Source organism: Colossoma macropomum, unplaced genomic scaffold (genome assembly GCF_904425465.1).
Source record: "Colossoma macropomum unplaced genomic scaffold, Colossoma_macropomum, whole genome shotgun sequence".
In the NCBI taxonomy this organism is placed as follows: Eukaryota; Metazoa; Chordata; class Actinopteri; order Characiformes; family Serrasalmidae; genus Colossoma; species Colossoma macropomum.
This window is the reverse complement of record NW_023494784.1, coordinates 21,795,985-21,813,597: the sequence shown is the minus strand read 5'-3', so window position 1 is coordinate 21,813,597 and position 17,613 is coordinate 21,795,985. Positions and strand designations below refer to the sequence as shown.

Below are 17,613 nucleotides of genomic sequence, written 5' to 3'. Positions count from 1 at the left end.
TGCTCACAGTATGGTGATTTAATGGGAAATAGAGGAAATAAGAGCTATTTTTAGAGCTGTGGCTTCAAAGAGTACCTTTCCTGTGGAGAATTTGTCCTCCAAATGGTGCAGCTCAGGCAGGCTTTGGGTTATTTCTACTGATTGGTTCCAATGTGGCACTGCATCCAGATGTAAGGCTGCTTGCTATGGGCACTGATAGGCTGTATGAGTTTGGGGTTATTAGTCCACCGTGGCATTGCAAATCTTTTGATGTTTCTAACCTTCATGCTGGTGTGGGTTTATTCTGGTAGGGTGGTGTTGAAATGGCTTCCGGGGGTTTGGAGGAGCATGTGGATAGGCAGGACACATGACTGAGATTGAGAAAGACAGTTGATTTAGTATAAGTTTTACCATCTAACAATACGAACAATAAATGCATGCTTACCACAGGTCTGTGTGTAATAACAGTCTCTTTTGACATTATTTTAAGCCCACTATAACGCACAATGTGCAATAGCACTCCACAGTTCCTGCCTTATGTATAAATGGTTTAGTGCATGTATAATATCTAGGATGTGCAATGATTACAAGGCAGCACTTCACATTAGGCAGCAGTTAGTAGACAGGGAATAAATAAATAACAAAAGTACAAAATGACAGTTAACGGTGTACTTACTTACTAGCTGCTAAGTTCTTGAGCAGTTGCTACGTCATAAGTAATAACTTAATGAATAGTTACCTAATATACAAATAATGGGTACTCAGTGAAATGAACATGTAATTAATAATTTATATGCAGGCTTTAATGTAGTGTTACTGTTTACAGCATACATTGTCCACAGTAAGTGAATAATTGTCTAATACAGAATACTGTAGAGTGTCTTAATTAATACTAATTCAACTGCAGTGTAAATAGCACTTAAGGTACACTATCTGTCCAAAGGTATTCAGACGCCCCTTCTAATTACTGAATTCATCTCCATAGAAAACAATTGCCAATAGTATGAGACTGAATGGAGAAGCCACAGTGTTTAGTGTGAAGACTTCTCAGAAGAGTAGAGGCTGTTACTACAGCAAAAATGGGACAAACTCTCTGTTAATACTTTTGAAACATTGGATGAGCAGGTGTCTACAAACTTTTGGGCATACAGTGTAGCTTTATGTGATGGTATTTCAGGCACAGAGTTAAAAACTTACATGTATTTGTTTTATTTTTTTGGTACATATTCAAGGCACAATAGACAAGTCCAAGAGATTATACATGTGCTGCAGTGTGTAGTGTGTGTATAGAAAGAATATTATTTCTTTAAGGAGCTTTGTGGTTGTGGTTGTGGCTGGCAGGTGCACACATTTTTCAGGTTTTATGCTCCACCAAAGCAAATCTTTTTTCAAGGTCTTTGGGAACACGCACACTCACACCTTCAGGTCAGCAGAGGTGTCATTGCGGAGTGTTACTCTGGTAATATGCAGTACATGTTAGTTGAGATGGCTTGAACAGACTATAGTGTAGACTAAGCAAGTATTGCTTAGTTGTGTTTCGTGTGATGTGTAAGTAGTGAATGCTACTGCACACCTTGTGACCACAAAACCGACATGTTGACCGGTGTGTGAAGACGTGCGTGACACTGTGTGATAAAAACTGCACAAAATACATATTGTACGCTGTCTCAGATAAGAAGAAAGTGAAGGCAGAAAAAGACTGAAATTCTGTTTTTTGCTAGGAGAGCTACATGTTCCATCACTTATCTGGGATACATTTCTAATGCTCTTCTTCTTTTATCTAATGATTGATTGATGTGGTTGATTTGATTATATATATTGGAGATAATTTACACACTTTAAGGCCCTTGAAGCAGCTCAGAGATAAATGTACCAATGTGAGCCAGCCAGGTAATTTTCAACTGCAGTCCCTAATGACTGGTGTTATAAGCCTTGAACAATTCAAATAAACAAAATGTACCCATTATAAACATATTATAACAAGCATGAAGCAGTCTCTCTCCCTGTGTCTCATTTCTCTCTCTTTCTCACTCCCACTTGCTTTCTGTTTGTTTCTTTTTATTTTTTCTCTCCCTTCTTTTTCTCTTTCCTTGCTTACTTTTTTTCGCTCTATGCTTGTTTTTTTTCTTTCTTTTTCTTTTTTCTCTTTGCTCTTTCTTCTCTCTTTTCCTCTTGCTGTATCTCTGTCTCCCTTTTCTCTTTCCTTCTCTTTGTTTTCTTTTCTCTCCCTCTTTTTCATTCTCCCTGTCTTTCTTCTCTCTCTCTCTCTCTCTCTTTCTTCCAGAGTGCTGTGTGCTATGCTTAATGCAAGAATTAAACTTGAAAAAAGAAATGTAAACCATTTTCAGTAGTTTGAGACTAGATGACACATTGGCATATTGATATTATTCATATACTGTTATTCATTCTTAGTGTACTACACTATTCATTCTTTTTCATTTCTATATGTGTGTTTCGATGACTATTAGCAACAAAGCAAATGGTGATCTGCTATTCTAATATAGCAGATATTCATGTATAACAGCTATAAAGTCAACCATGGGAAGTATCCAAGGGTGTGTGTTCATGTACGTGCGTGTTCATGTTACGTGCATGTTCATGTTACGTGCGTGTTTATGTACGTGCGTGTTTATGTACATGCGTGTTTGCGAATGACTGAGGGATATGATGCAAAGATTGTTTACGTGAAGTCTTCATTTTTAGTCTGCACTGCTTCAATGCTCCCTTTAATTGTACTTACTATGGCACGGAGTGCGTGTAAATAAGTCCTTGGAAACGTATGAATGAACATTTCTAAAAGTAGGCCTGATTTGCATAGCAGCGTAAGAGGAGATGCCCGTAAGACAGCGAGCAAGAGAGAGAGAGAGGGGAGTGTTACAGCTTCATTAGCAGCACAGACTCTCTCCCTTTTACACATTTCCCCCCTCACTTGTTCGCTCGCTTCCAAGAAAAAGAGTGGAAATGGCAAAATCTTTTGTTGCAAATCCACAGCAGAAGAATTGCATGCAATTTCAGCAGTTCCCCATCAAAAACGTCTTCAGTGTGGTGAAATATATCCCTGTTTTTAAACTGTCACTCTGTCACTCTCTCACTTCTTCAGAATGGAGAGCTGTCTAATACATCTTTTCATATATCCTTTCTTCCTTCACTCTTCTGTTCTTGTGGCAGATGTGAAGCGCATCAGGCGAAAAGTTCCCCTTCTGAGTTCAAAAGATTGTACTACAGATGGTGAATGCATAGGGAGGTGTGAGACGACTGCCGTTTTTGATGTTTGCTTCACGTTCCCCCCTACAGTGGTGATGTGACTGACAGGCCTAAGTCTAATTGACGTGTTTGTGTGTTATTAGTGGCACTTTTGGGAAAGCTTACACAGGTATTGTGGATTAGCAGCCCTCACTATTGTTTCTCTGCAGCGTGGTTATTAAGATAAAAAGCTGAAGCTTGATTCTTCACTGCATTAGCATCAGCGTTGCCTCTGCTGTCTCTGCACACAGGTGAGTCAGCCCCGCGCAGAAGAGACCGCTCGGTTACCATGGATACAAGCCATGGAGCTCCTCCATACTACATTTCAGGGTTTTCACCATGGCTGGCTTTCCCCACTGTCATTCCCACTCACTGATTCCACTCTGCCATTCAATTTAGGAGCCATTTTATTTCCGCATAACCTTCCACTCTCCTTTAAAAGAAGATTTTTTTTCTTCCAAATTCTATAAGCCACCCATCACACCTTCTCCGTTTATCCAATATCCTGTGCCATGGCCTTTTTGTACTTAATTCACCATGCCTACCCTTTTTCACTCTCCTTTTTTTTCACATTTCCACATTTACGTAGCATTAACTATTCATTTGTCTGCCTTTCTGCCTCAGTTGCCGAAGAGCCACACACACACACACACACACACACACACACACACACATATATATATATATATATATATATATATGAGAGAGGTGTGTGTGTGTGTCTTCTCTCTTTTTGTTGTCTCTCTCCCTCTCTCTCCTCTCTCTCTCTGCTCTCTCTCAATAGCGCAGAGCCTAGAGGCTTCTGTGCTATTGTCTCTAATGTTAATGCTCTTATCTCCTCAGTGCAATGCTTGCTTTGGGATGAAGCCTCCTACTCCCACACCCACTCCAGTCTCTCTGTCTCTGCCCTCGTTCTCTACTTCCCTCTTCCAAGTGTGTTAGACCCAAAACTGGGCCACAGCTTTTTATTTTTTTGGTTAGCCAAAGTACCAGCTAATCATTTGCACTTACTTAACCATCATTGTGACATCAGTGACCTATTAAACATTTGCAGCGTTTGGAGTTGGATTGGAGTTCTGTTGTCTAATGACGTTATAAATCCACACAATCGTCCTAAAGGCATAGCCACAGATTCCCAATGGTGGAACTAAATCCATGTTTTAAGACATACAGGAGACATATGCATCCCACTGACACTATTAAAGCATTGTTCTGTGTTAGAAAGTTAACCCCTTTACGTGCCAGGAACCATCAGTGGGTCCAGCTTTCTATCCCTCACAGCTGTAACATTTTTTTTTCATGTAGTTACTGACAAATAAGCATTTGGATGTACAGTGCAGTGGAAAGTATTGGCCCCTCACCCGATTTCTTCTATTTTTGCTAATTTGTCACATTTAAATGTTTCAGATCATCCAACTAATTTTACTTTAAGATAAAGACAACATAGGAAAACACGAAATGCAACTTTTAAATGGTCATTCCATTTATTGAAGGTAAAGATTTATTCAGAACCTATATTAGCCATGTGAAGAAGTATTTCCCCCCTAGACCTAATTACTGGTTGTGCCACCCTTGGCAGTAACAACTGCAGTAAGTTGGAGGAATTCTGGCCCACTTTTCTTTGCAGAATTGTTTTAATTCGGCTGCATTGGAGGGTTTTTGAGCATGAACTGCTCGCTTAAGTTCTTGCCACTGCATCTCAGTGGGATTCAAGTCAAGTGTCTTAATGAGAAATCAAATTCCTATTGACCTTAACTTAGGCAAGTGAGGCCTGCAGTTCTTTAGACGTTCTTGTGTGACCTCTTGGGTGAGTCTTTGATGTACTTGTGGTGAAATTTTGGTAGGCCAGCCACTGCTGGGGAGGTTCAACCACTGTTCCAAGTTTTTTCCATTTGTGAATAATGGCTCTCACTGTGGTTCTCTGGAGTCCCAGAACCTTTAGCAACAGCCTTGTAACCCTTTCCAGACTAGCACTACTACTTTGTTTTACATCTGTATTGGAATCTCTTTAGAACGTGGCATCATGTGCTGCTTTTTGAGACCTTCTAGCCTGCTTCACATTGCCAGACAGGTTTTATTTAAATAATGTTTAGATTCAGCAGGTCTGACAGTAATCATGCTTGGGTGTGGCCAATGAAATTGAAGTCAATAGTCAATTGAATTTGGTTTGCTGGTTGATTTAGTAGCTAAAAGGGCAATTACTAAACACATATGCTAACATTAGCTATCAGGTTAGCATACCCTTATGCATTGCCCTTTTTTAGCAAGTAGAATGGTCTGGTAGTTTGAACTCTTTAGCATTTCCCAAACTATCCCGTTTTTTCTGCAGTTTTTTGTCTTGCTGCTATCAGCCTCTTCTGAACAAAATTTGTCTCCTTCACATCACAGCAGTTTAATTTAGTGTCACTATGACGACCAACTACCTTGAGATGATGTTTTCATCTGCAGTGGAAAACAAAGTAGCAGGTACCAAAAGTGAGTTCAGGCAAGTCAAGTCCAGCCAGTACCATGCAGTGAAAAAGTGTCTTAAGAAACATGGGAATTTAAGGGGTTAATTGCATTCCCCTTTTCGTACTGACTTAAGTGCCATTGGTCTGTTATCATAGCAGATTAAATTTAACAGAAGCAATTAAGGCAGGGCTCGTACGCCTGTAATTGGGCACCGGCAGCCATCATAAGGCGGATTGGATTTAATAGCGCATTCGCCCTCATTATTCCCTCATGTAATCAGAACGAGGTGTCTGTTTTTGTTTTCCGCCATCCTGCCAATGCTGTTTCATCCCTCTCTCTTCCTCTCTCATTCTCTCTCTCTCTCTCAGACGAGTCAAATCAGGCCTCTCATTGCCACCTGTATTGTCACTCTCACTTACTCTCCAAGCTCCAAGTTGCACCAAGTATGAACCCACTGTGTACACGTTTGTGCAAATGGATGAAAATAAAGGGGTAACTTGCAGTGTCAGGTCCTACAGTTTGCAGTCGCTCAGTAATTCGATATACTGTAATATTAAATTAGTATGGTAATGTTATTAGTGATCCTTTTAAATACTGTCACTCTAGTAGTGAAACAAGTTGCAGTTTCACCAGAGATGTTTTTAGATGTGCAGATGCTTTCACCAGCTTTCACATTATAATTCAGTGTTTTAACTTTAAAAACGTTAGTAACATGGTTGCCTTAAAAATTTGAGTAAATTAAACTTCTAATAGTAAGTTAACAAAACAAGGATCTGTGTTTTACATTCTGTTAACTTATTATTTGAAGTATAATTTATTATATGAATGCAGAATTTTAAGACAACCAGGTTACTATCTTTAGTTAAAACACTGAGTATTTTTATTTTTTTGCAGTGCACCAGTCTTCAGTCCTAACTGTGAAAAGGCCTTTATGATAATTAAATATGAGCTACAATATGTGAGGTTATTTATTTATTTTCAGTTATTTTTTTCAAATTGTCATATTGTATACATGTAACCACTGACCCAGTAATGCTATTTAAAAAAGGGCATTGAAAATAATGTTTGTTTTACCTCAAAGAATATTGTGTAGCTTTTTTAAATACAGTGTTGTGACAGTATCATACACCCTGATTGCGTTTAGATAATTATAATGATGTACATTTTTATCAGCACGTGTCTGTAAGGAGCTAGACTATAATCAGCGCATGCCTATCAGGAGTTAAGCTTACAAATTTGTCTCCAGTCTTGTCTGTCATAAAATGCCTTTTCATCTGAAGTAGGCCTGGACTTTGTTTTGGAGACGCTTTACACCATACTACACATTTCTTTACCTTTTTTAAACAAAACTCTGTAGCAGCCCAAAGTGAGCTAGTGCAAATTGGTTGATAGATATCTAAAATGCTCTCTCGTGACTCATTCAGTAAGGGTAAGTTGATTTGGACAAGTCCCTTTGGATACTCCATATTTCATCTAAGTCACTATAATGTCATATAATGTCTTTTGGGAATTTGTAGCAGTTGTTATGTTTCTGAGAACATACCCTCAAGGCCTCCCATATTTCTGCTCCATAGGCCTGTATGGAATAAATGCTCTTGTCCCTTCAACCATTGTGATGACGGGTTCAAAGATGCTGTAAATGGATTGCTGTCGTCAGGGGTCTGCGTAGTGATTCATCATAACATGATTGAGAAGAGGGGGTGTGTTGCCAAGTTCAGAGGTCAGCTTGTTAACCCCTTGCGTTTGCCGGGGACAAGTGCAGCTAGCCTACTATTTATGTGGCTGAATTTTATTATCTGCTGTCAAACACATGATGCACCACGCAGATCAATGGAGGTGTTTCTAAGAGCCTTTCTCCACCTGAGCCAATGCTGAAGCCAGTACAGGTTTTTCAGCTTGTGCTTGCAACCGAGTCAGTAGGTATTGAAGTGCTGCATGTAGGTGCAACTGCTCATACTTTCTTTACCTTTCAGAGAAAAGCTTCTCAAAAAGTAGATGGCTGTTATTACTGATTTATTTTAAATAGGGTGAACATAGCACTTTTAAATGGTCTGGTCATTTATCTGTATCGTCTGCGAAAAACAGCATATTGCATTTACAGCGGTGATGATAGGAACCAGGGGTCATAATGTCTAGAACACAAATATAACTATTTTAGTTACCATCCAGAATTACCATTGACCCAACATGTTTCCTGAGTTATCATATGTATTGTTGATAATGATAAAACAGTAGTAAATCTAAAAGAAGTTTCATTAAAATAATTTTTATCAAGTACAATCTTTAATTAACTTCATATATACTTCAATCGATTGTCAGAGTGATGTACAGAAAATTGTATAGAAATATAGAGAAATGTATAGAAAATTGCTGTTGTTTAGTGTTGTGTTTTATTGAGGTGGGTTGTGTAGGCTGATCAATAGTGGTGATCACCTCTGGAGGATCTCTAGACAGCTTCATCAGCTCTCCTTCATTACTGTCTGAGTGCAGTGAGGAAGGTAAACAGGCTCACACCCTGACTACCCATGCTCATCATCCTCCACTTCCTCTTTTAGATCTTGCCAGTACACAGAAACACACCGACACCTTAGATTGATGCGTAATGCATGGATTTTTGCTCAGTAAGACCTGTTCCCAACAGGTTTATGTTTGTCCTACTCGCAGACTGATCAATAGACACGCTGCCCCAATAAGCATCAAAATGCCCAAACACACACAGACGCTTGACCCCATCACTAGCCTGTGTGTGTGGATTGTGCATGGCTGTAGTTTTGTGTAATTGTAACTGATAATAGTGAGTCTAAAACACACAAAGACATGTATATTAATTTATATCATCGTTTTCCAATGAAAAACATTGGATTTTTACTTTTTTACATCATTTGAGCTCAGCAACTGTCCTTTATGTTGTTTGAAAATTTCATGATGATTGGACCAATAGAAATGCTCCAAAATTGCTTAGAATAAAATCTCTTTCCATTAACTTACATTGAAAGTAAAGAACATTTTTGCCCTTTCCTGTAAAGTTATTATTTTGGAGATACTTGGTTTTTCTTTGGACAGTGATGATATATAAGCAGTAAGTTAATTATTGTATGGATTTATATGCTATTTATATACATAACCTTGCATTCCCTGCCCCAAAACTCAAAAAGGGCTTGATAATTACCTGATGAGCTGAATCAGGTGTGGTAGGGTGGGGAATTGTTGAAAATGTGCTAGAGCTAGAAAAACTAGAGCTTGAACCTTTGGTTAAAATGGGGTAAAGGGGGCTGTTGAATGAACAGTGCTAAAGAGGGGTGAAGATTTTTTTACATTGACAGAAATCATTTTTTATTTTATTTATTAGTTAAAATTTCTATTTGTGATCACTGAACATTTTAAGAATGAAGTAAAAAAAGAGCTCTGCTAAAACAACCCTAACACTGGTTCACTTTAGAGTGTGGACTGTTCAGAGATGTAGAGACATTTAGTCAGAAGTAGGCATAAACTATAAAGTGCTTTAAACATCTCTGAAGCTCAAAAGTCTGGATTCATTAATTTTTAGTAGTTTTAAGTTCAGTAGTTTAGCCTTATAGCTAGCAAACTACAAATATGAAAATTCACCCACTACTGCACTAGTGCCAGACCAACCCAGGACAGTCAGAAGGAAGAACAGAAATAGAAAAGAATGTCACCATTCTAGAGCAAAGCTAAGAGTGAACATGGGTATGGCTTTCCCCCTGGAGAGAGCTGAAAGGAGCTGATAAGTGATGACCTTTCACAGTACATCTGAATCTAACAAAATGTAATAACCGAATAATTAATTTGGCTCCAGTGCAGCTTTTCCAGAATCAGTGACCCCTCCTTTAATACAGAACTTAACTGATATGCCCGGTCTTATCTGTGCTGATTATTAACTGTTTTAATGCCTTGAATGTGGCTAAACAGGTGGAGACATGCCACCCCGTCCTCAGTGGAAAGCACTCCTGTGCCATTGTGTACATTATAATGCTCATGTGGGTGTCTCAGTGAGTCGGGAGTGTAGAAGAACAGTAGTTTTAGCTTTTTAGTTCAGCACATTGTCTTCAGACGTGTAGAACATAGCCCTCACTGTCCTGGAACACTGTCAAATCTATCATCACTCTCTGGAGCTTTTCTGCTATGTGTGTGCGCTCACATTGAGGATTGAGAATATTGCGGCCCCCTTCGATGGCCCATTGCTCATGAATAGAAACAAAAGAGCAGCTGATGGTTAATGTTAATTAATACATTCATTAACCTGGCCCTCACCTCTGAGCATGATTGACACAGCCTCCTCCTCGGCCCAGAATATGCTGAGGTCTGAATGTGCTGTGTGCGGAAGAAATGAATGGGAAACAGCCACTGTGCATGTCTTTGTTTGTGCTTCAGCCAAATAGATGGAGGCATGCGATTGTTGATCGTAATTTGTGACAGACTGTTCTTTGAAGGCGGTTTTTATTTGAAGACAATAATCTGCTGAAGTTTCTTTTTTTTATGTATTCTCTCTCTCTCTCTCTCTCTCTCTCTCTCACTCACCCCAATAAATTTGTATGAAGTGCTTACACACTCTTTAGAATTCTATTAGCAGTAAATATTCAATGAGACCCTGACACGTAAAGCACGTTGTTGCTCTTATCTGTGTTAGCTCAGGGCTCGTCATTAGCCAACACTCTGCTTTATTGCCGAGGGAAATCACTACCCAATTTATGGGCTGAAGCTAACAATGGGAATGTTCATTTTGCTTTCAGAAAGAGACCTTTACATTTACTGAAGTATTGTAGAATAGAGAGTGGTTAACCTCATATAAAAGCAAGAATCATTGTTAGCATGGAATTAATTGGCAAATAATACAGTTGTACAAAGTATGGCTTGTTTAATTCAGTCACACTTGTTTTTTCCTTTTTTTTTACCCCTAAGTTCTAAGCTCTAGCCAGATGTGTGTAGAACTTGAATTTCAAGCATATTGCTGTCCTTTGGCTTCTCTGGGCCATAAACAGCCATAAATCATGTCAGCTCCCTCACCAGGTCCATACCCAATACTGCACTGTAGACAGTGTTTAAACCCCCCAGTCACCCACACCCTCTCCTCAGGGGTTCCCTCTTAATGAGTTAGTTAACTCACTATTGTCTGTTAATGTAGATCATCTTGGGTTCAGGTACCTGGGGGTGCTGGCAAAGTGTGATAATTGGAGGTTGTTTATCATCGATTGCTGACTGATGAATAGGGTGAGGGGGGCTCAATTTGTTTATGTCTGCTCTTTTTTTTCCCTTCTCTTTGTCCATGCTGCTATACCTTGACCGCTACGTCTATGCTGCTGCGCCTGTAAGGCTGGGGTCAACGTGCTTCTGCAGGACGTCAATGGGAACATACCGCTGGACTATGCCACAGAGGGGACCGAGAGCAGCTACATCCTCACTAAGCACCTAGAAGAGAATGGTAAGTTCAAATAAGGTTATGTCAAATAAATAAGGAAAAAAAAATAATATTGGATGACTGATAAAGCTAGAAGAATTTCATATTGAACTGCCATGTCTGAAACTGATAGTACCTCGGATACAAGAAAAAGAAAGTAAAAAGCAGTCCCTCAAGATTCAAGACTTTGATCCATTAATCTTTTTAATAATCGGCACTGCAATGTGTTTTTGTATACGCAAATCATTTGGACCATGCTGAAACACATATAGGCACTGGAGATGGATCTGGACTTTTTTCTGATTAATTTTTCATATCACTTCCCACTATATTCTTTGTTCTCACCTCCATTCTCCATTCTTTTTCATTCTGTGAATATCGCCTGCTTGGATATCATCTTCTCTCTGATAGACAGAATCTGGCAGAAATATGAGGAGTAATGGCTGGGAGTTCGTTCTTTTCATTTTCCATACATGAGCGCACTTAATTTGAAAATAAACCAGCGAACAGTTCATAAGTCATGTCCACACAATTATGCTGGCAATGAGATGGAAGGAGAGATTAATGAACAGAGACCTAGCTGAAGTGAATGGTGGCATGCATGATTTAAAACACATGCCTGACAGGGAGAAAGGTGTGATGTATAATGGCCCTTAAGGGAACCCTAAGAAGACCACTGAAACTCACATCACTTTATCTGCTAATGTGCTAATATGCTAGCACTGCTAAAATTATTGCTGTGTTGCATACTCTATAGCTAATGCTGTACAGTAGATTGGTATGCAAACCTGCCAGCAGTGTAGAATTCACCAAGCATTTTATGTCACCAGTGCTACCTAACAGAGCCATCCATTCTGTCAGTTTACCCGTAAAAAGTAAAAGCTGCGTACTATACACATCACTCAGACTGAGGGCCAAGAGGGAAAGAGAGGTTACTTCTGCTAAAGGGGAGGAGAGGAGGCTGTTAGACAGATCATTCGTCATTATAAGCTGGCTTACAGTGAGAGCCACACTTGCTCAAAGGGAAAAAAAAATGTAAACAAAAATACATAGTAGAGCTATAAAAGTAATTTTATACTTATAATAACTCATTGCAGTGTAGATAGCATAGGCACAAAGTAATTAGACTAAATAAATAATCTTTTCGTTTCTTTTTTCTCTGTTTCCCCCTTAAAAAGTAAAAAAAAAAAAAGTCTTGGCAGAAAAATCGATTAGCAATCAACCACTTAAACAAACCTAGAGTTTGAAGTGCAGTATGGCAAAAATGATAATAAATGATAATATACAATATATATCACAGATTTTGTTTTTCTGAGGTTTAATATGCTGGACCAGATCTTTTTTATGCATGCTGTGCTAGATTAAGCATATTTAAACAGGACTAATTATACTCTGTTTGTAATAAAACATGCAGATGTTTACTGTTCGTACCGACGATTTCATTTAGGTCTTTTGAAGTTTCTGCCCAACGCACAGTGACTGATAATTCACATCACCCACTGTTTTGTCAAAACTGAGTCTTGCCTTCACTGAAAAACACTGAACTGCCCTTCAGTTTACTTCAGATCATCTCACCCAGCACCCACAGAACTGTTCTTTTCATTTTACTGTCCTTCTGTGTGTGCACGTCTATGTGTGTGAGTGAGTGATGAGGGTGAAGTGTGCCCTCGGGCAGACTTAATGTGTTGAAATGTTGAGGAACAGTACAGGGACATGAGAGAAAGATTTTCCTCCATCAGTTCTGATCCCACAGGATGGTATGATGAATAGCTCTTGAGCTCTTGTCATGTGGCAGCTGTCCTGATCTGATTCACTTCACTGCACACACATACACACACTGTTCTCCTAACCTGATCCTGACCTGTTAGATGTGTTTCCAGTACCCAGTCACCTCCTCCATTTCCATAATCTCTGAATGGAAACTGTGAGGAGTCATTCTACATTTTACTTTGAAAATATTCTCTGCTTAACTCATTTTTTTCAACAGTTTACTGTCTTCTGTGTAATTGTAATGTAGACAGTAGTATAGTAGTTTATAACTGTTTCTCAAATATTTCTGCTGGCTTCTTGTAAAGTACCGCATTCACTTCTGATTTAGCTGATATACTAACCATTCCTCTATCTAACCTCCATAGCTTTGGTGAGCATTTCCTAGATTTGCTCCTTGTCTCTGGAACCCTCTTCCTCTACATCTCTTTTCTGTAGCCTACAAGACCTAATCCAGCTTTCTCATTACGTCTCTACCTCATGTTCACTGTTGTCTACCTTTTGTACTGTTACAATCGTGAGCTTCTGTAGGTTCTTAAAAGAATGTGTTATGTAAAACTGTTATGTAATATTTTTAATTCTATTTTTTTTTAAACAATTGTTCCTACAATAATTGTAGGTGTTGCTACAACAGCTGTTTCTTGGTATTTCCAAAGATTCTTGTTAGATTCCTAGTAACCAGAGGTCTTTCTTCCATTGGTCACCATGGGAAACTGTTCTGCTCAGACAGGAAGTGATCAATAGCACAGCTTGTCAGAACTCCCATGGTTGTTTTACACTGAACACAGCATTGATTTCCTCCAACGCTACATAAAAACAGCACTGACCTTTCGTCTTCTACAGAGAACACTTACCTTTGCATGCTATGGTTTTTCTTGTAAGTAAAGTTTATTCATAGATTTGTAGAAAAATAATGATTTTATTGTGGAAATTAAGCTTAAAGTGATTGTTGTCACAGTATGTCCATCTCCAGCACAATACTGACATTTAATACCATGTTTGATACCACTTGGGAGAAGTAAGAGGTGTTCACAGAGTTTAAATAAAAAACAAAAAACTTAGCTTTGTTTACACTGAGGCCTATACATCCTTGAAGCTATAAGTAGGTGCCAGTCTTGCATAGTTGTGTTACTTTTTAATTTGCATAATACTAATTTCTGTTAGAAACCTCTCATGGGATTTGCAATCTTATGTTAACATTACTAGTGCACATGAACATTTATGGCAGTTCTAGATTACACATGGACATTTGAAGCTTGTAACAGACAGCATACTATTTACTTTGTATGTGGTTTTACAGTTGCTCCAAATTTGAATTTAATAGCTTTCTCTGAACGCACCATTGCATTCTGAACAGCAGCAGGGTGGATGAGAGGAGACACTGTCTGTGCGGAGGTCTGTAAGCAATGGAATTAATATTGTGGAAAAAGGGTCTTGGTATTGTTTAGAGACATTATTTTTGAAAACAGTGCTTTGGAAAAAGACTCCACAGTTTAAGATGTTTCTGATGCAAAAGGCAGAAGTAAAGTTTTATTCTGTTTGTCAAGATGCGCATTTGTTAGACAGCAATATACCCCAGTATCATTTGCAGGGGAAGACAATAGAAAAGAAAGGTGCTGCATGATGCTGGTGAGGCTGCAGAAAAGAGAGAGGGAGAGAGAGGCCTAGTCTTTATTCTGGCCACAGTTCAAAGCTCTGTGTAGAAGCTATGTAAGAGACGTTGGGAAATCCCACTCTCCCTGCTCAGGCTGGAGGCTTACCTGCAGGCAAAGAACGCACTAATGACAGGCTTTTCCAGTGCTCAGCCCACATCCTCCATCCTCTCTCTACTGCCACAGACCATTCTCTACCATTGTACCTTTTTGTATGTACATTCACGCTCTGTATGAAATACTATATGTTCCTGCACATTTGTGTGTGTTTTTGACAGTTAAGTCACTGGATCATCCACTCAGGAGAAAAAGTATCACCCCAGAAGTTTAGCACTGAGTAAAGCTGTCCCCAGCTTAATCATAACAGTGTGGAATGTGAGAACAGATGTGATGCCTGTGTACTTATCGCCCACTTTTTGTGTGTGTGTGTGTGTGTGTGTGTGTGTCAGGAGTGAATGTGAGCTCCATGCACCAGATGAAGACTCAGAGAGCCTCTGTCATGCTGTCAGACGTGAGACAGCTGGTCAGCAGTGGAGCCAGTGTTAACCAACGCAACGAAGATGGCGTCACACTGGTAAAGATTCAGTGTCCTCACTTAACCTCAACCTCAATGACCATGCTCAAATACAATATATCTGTCAGAACAACACCTTATATCTTTATTGATTTATTTATTTTACATAATTTGAGAATGCCAGCCGTCACTTACATTACGTCAAAATTTCATAACAAACCAATAGAAATGATCCAAAGTGACCTTAGAATCTTGTTTATATTCAATTATATTAAAAATTAAGAATGTTTTCTCCGTCTTCTGTAAAGTGACTTTTTTGGAGATATGAGGTTTTGTTCCAACAGCAGCCATATGAACCTTTAATAAGATCAACAAAATGACTAAAATAACAAACAAAGAAGTGAAAGTGTTGCCTCTTGGTTATGATGACAATTATGATGATGATGTTGATGCAAACAAATTACAGACAATCTTAATTGGGGTGAGTGTATTTAAAAATATGCTGAAAAATGTGTTTAAAAAAAACACATTTTTTAACATTTTTAAATATTATTATAATGAGGGTCTTTTTTTATGCATTATTTTGATAGTTTCCTGCAGATTATTTACAGAAACTAAGGGCAGAGTTAGGTTTAGGGTTAGAATTAGATTTATTGTAATCTATTATTAATAGATTAATAGATGCAGTTGAGAGCAAAACTTTGCATCCCCTACATGGATCTGAATCATAAACTGAAGATCTCCCGTTGTTTTACAGTCTATCTACAATACAGCAGAGCAGTACATGTTAATGTGTAGGTGTTTGCCTACTGGAAAGTGCTTATGTCAAAGTAGTGTCTATGTCAGCGCTTATCTTTTATGGCAAGCTCAAAGGTTTGCATCCCCTTAGCCATTCACTAGTTAATTCATTTGAATGTGTAATTAAAGTGACTAAAGACCCTATTTCAGGAAAGCAAGCTTAAGAGGTTCTTTGGATACATTTGTTTAAAAAATGAAAATGAGAGTGACAACTCTGCTAAAGCTGATTTTTGCCAAGGGAGGTGTTAATGAGGAGGGTTATGACCACACCATGAATATAATTCAGGTTCATTTCTCACATTTTCTGTGGTTGAATTATATGGATTATATTGCTGAGTTTGCCACGAGGAAGGCTAGGAAGATCTCACTGTAAACAGCGTTTGGTGAGTTGTTCTTGAAGGTACAGAGTAGTGGCACGGTTATTCTACTGGTTGGTTCTTTATGAATGGTTTGTAAGAAGGTGTAGCCTGCAGTACATTAGTCCATTGTTAAATCTGGAATGGCATTATGTCAGATGGGCCCTACATGGGTAAAATCGCCACACACCCCACCCACCCATCTAGACGCTCCTGGTAGCATATATAGTAATTGTTCAGAAAGTCCCTACTGCTGACCTCAGACATATCTGCAGACAGGTACCTGACATGGTAAATCCCCCCTTTCCAATAATGTAACAATGGGACATTACTATGAGATGCACGTGGCTTGCTCCTGAATTTGTTGGTTCAACTTATGCTCCATATTTGGCACTAAGGTTACAGGTGGTGCTCTAATGAAACGCTGTCAATTTTCAGCGCAGACAGCAGAGAAACATTGCATTGCGTATATTTTACATGTATAATCCTAAATTTTTCACCCCTAACTTGTAGCCAGTAGATTTGTGTATAATGCACAGTCATGTAGAGCTGATCCTTGACCTGTTGTCCCCACTGTGAACTCACGTTGAACTTCTGCAGTCTACTTCTGCATTTTCTGTTTTTGATGTGTGCATTTGTGCAGCACACGTATGCTTGTCCCAGTCATAGGCAAGAAACGGATGTCGATCAACTGTCGCATGCACCCTGTTTTCAACTGATTTTTTTTTTATTGTTTCAAATGAACAAAGTTAACTGTTACTCAATTGTATTTAACTGAATATTAGTTAAAGACAAGCTGAGCACCTATAAAACATCTACAGTGGAATTAAACAGTGATCAATTCCAAAATTTTGATTCACCAATTTTTGATGAATATCAGTGCTTTGTTGCATTTTTACACCTCTCACTTGTTATTTATTTGTGAAATCTGTGTCTGTGTGTGTGTTTGTGTTTATAGCTACACATGGCGTGTGCTAGTGGCTACAGGGACGTGGCTTCTCTGTTATTGGAGAGTGGAGCAGATGTACAGGCCGCAGACAACACTTACTGGACCCCTCTCCACCTGGCTGCCAAATATGGACAGGTCAGTATCTCTGTGCCGTTCTGCTGTTGCTAACGTCTGCATATGACATAACAACGTCAGCTCATGGAATACATTGTTGCTAGAAGATCAGAAGCTTATTTCTCATTTTTTTTCCGTTTTTATTACTTTTTTACGTCAGTAGATAACTGCCCCTGCCCTTTATATATTAAACTCTGTATGTTCCCATAATGTACTTGAGAACAACAACCTCTTAAAGGGGAATTCTACCAACTTTTCTAAATTACATACTTCACACTCAAATCCTTAAGATTTTTTCTGAGTGGTTTGATGTTAAATGCCCCATTCTAGGGAAACCTACCGTGTCAGAATTGTTCACAGTGGTGGTCATGGGA

General features: G+C 38.9%; 1 protein-coding gene across 1 annotated transcript in view; it reads left to right on the top strand.

Moving 5' to 3' along the window:
* Positions 1-17,613, top strand: part of myo16 (myosin XVI) — a 167,062-nt gene that overhangs the window by 48,186 nt on the left and 101,263 nt on the right. The window contains exons 5-7 of the mRNA XM_036595285.1: positions 11,005-11,113; positions 14,958-15,082; positions 17,135-17,260. Coding sequence (XP_036451178.1) covers positions 11,005-11,113; positions 14,958-15,082; positions 17,135-17,260 — 360 coding nt within the window. The remainder of the gene's footprint in view (positions 1-11,004; positions 11,114-14,957; positions 15,083-17,134; positions 17,261-17,613) is intronic.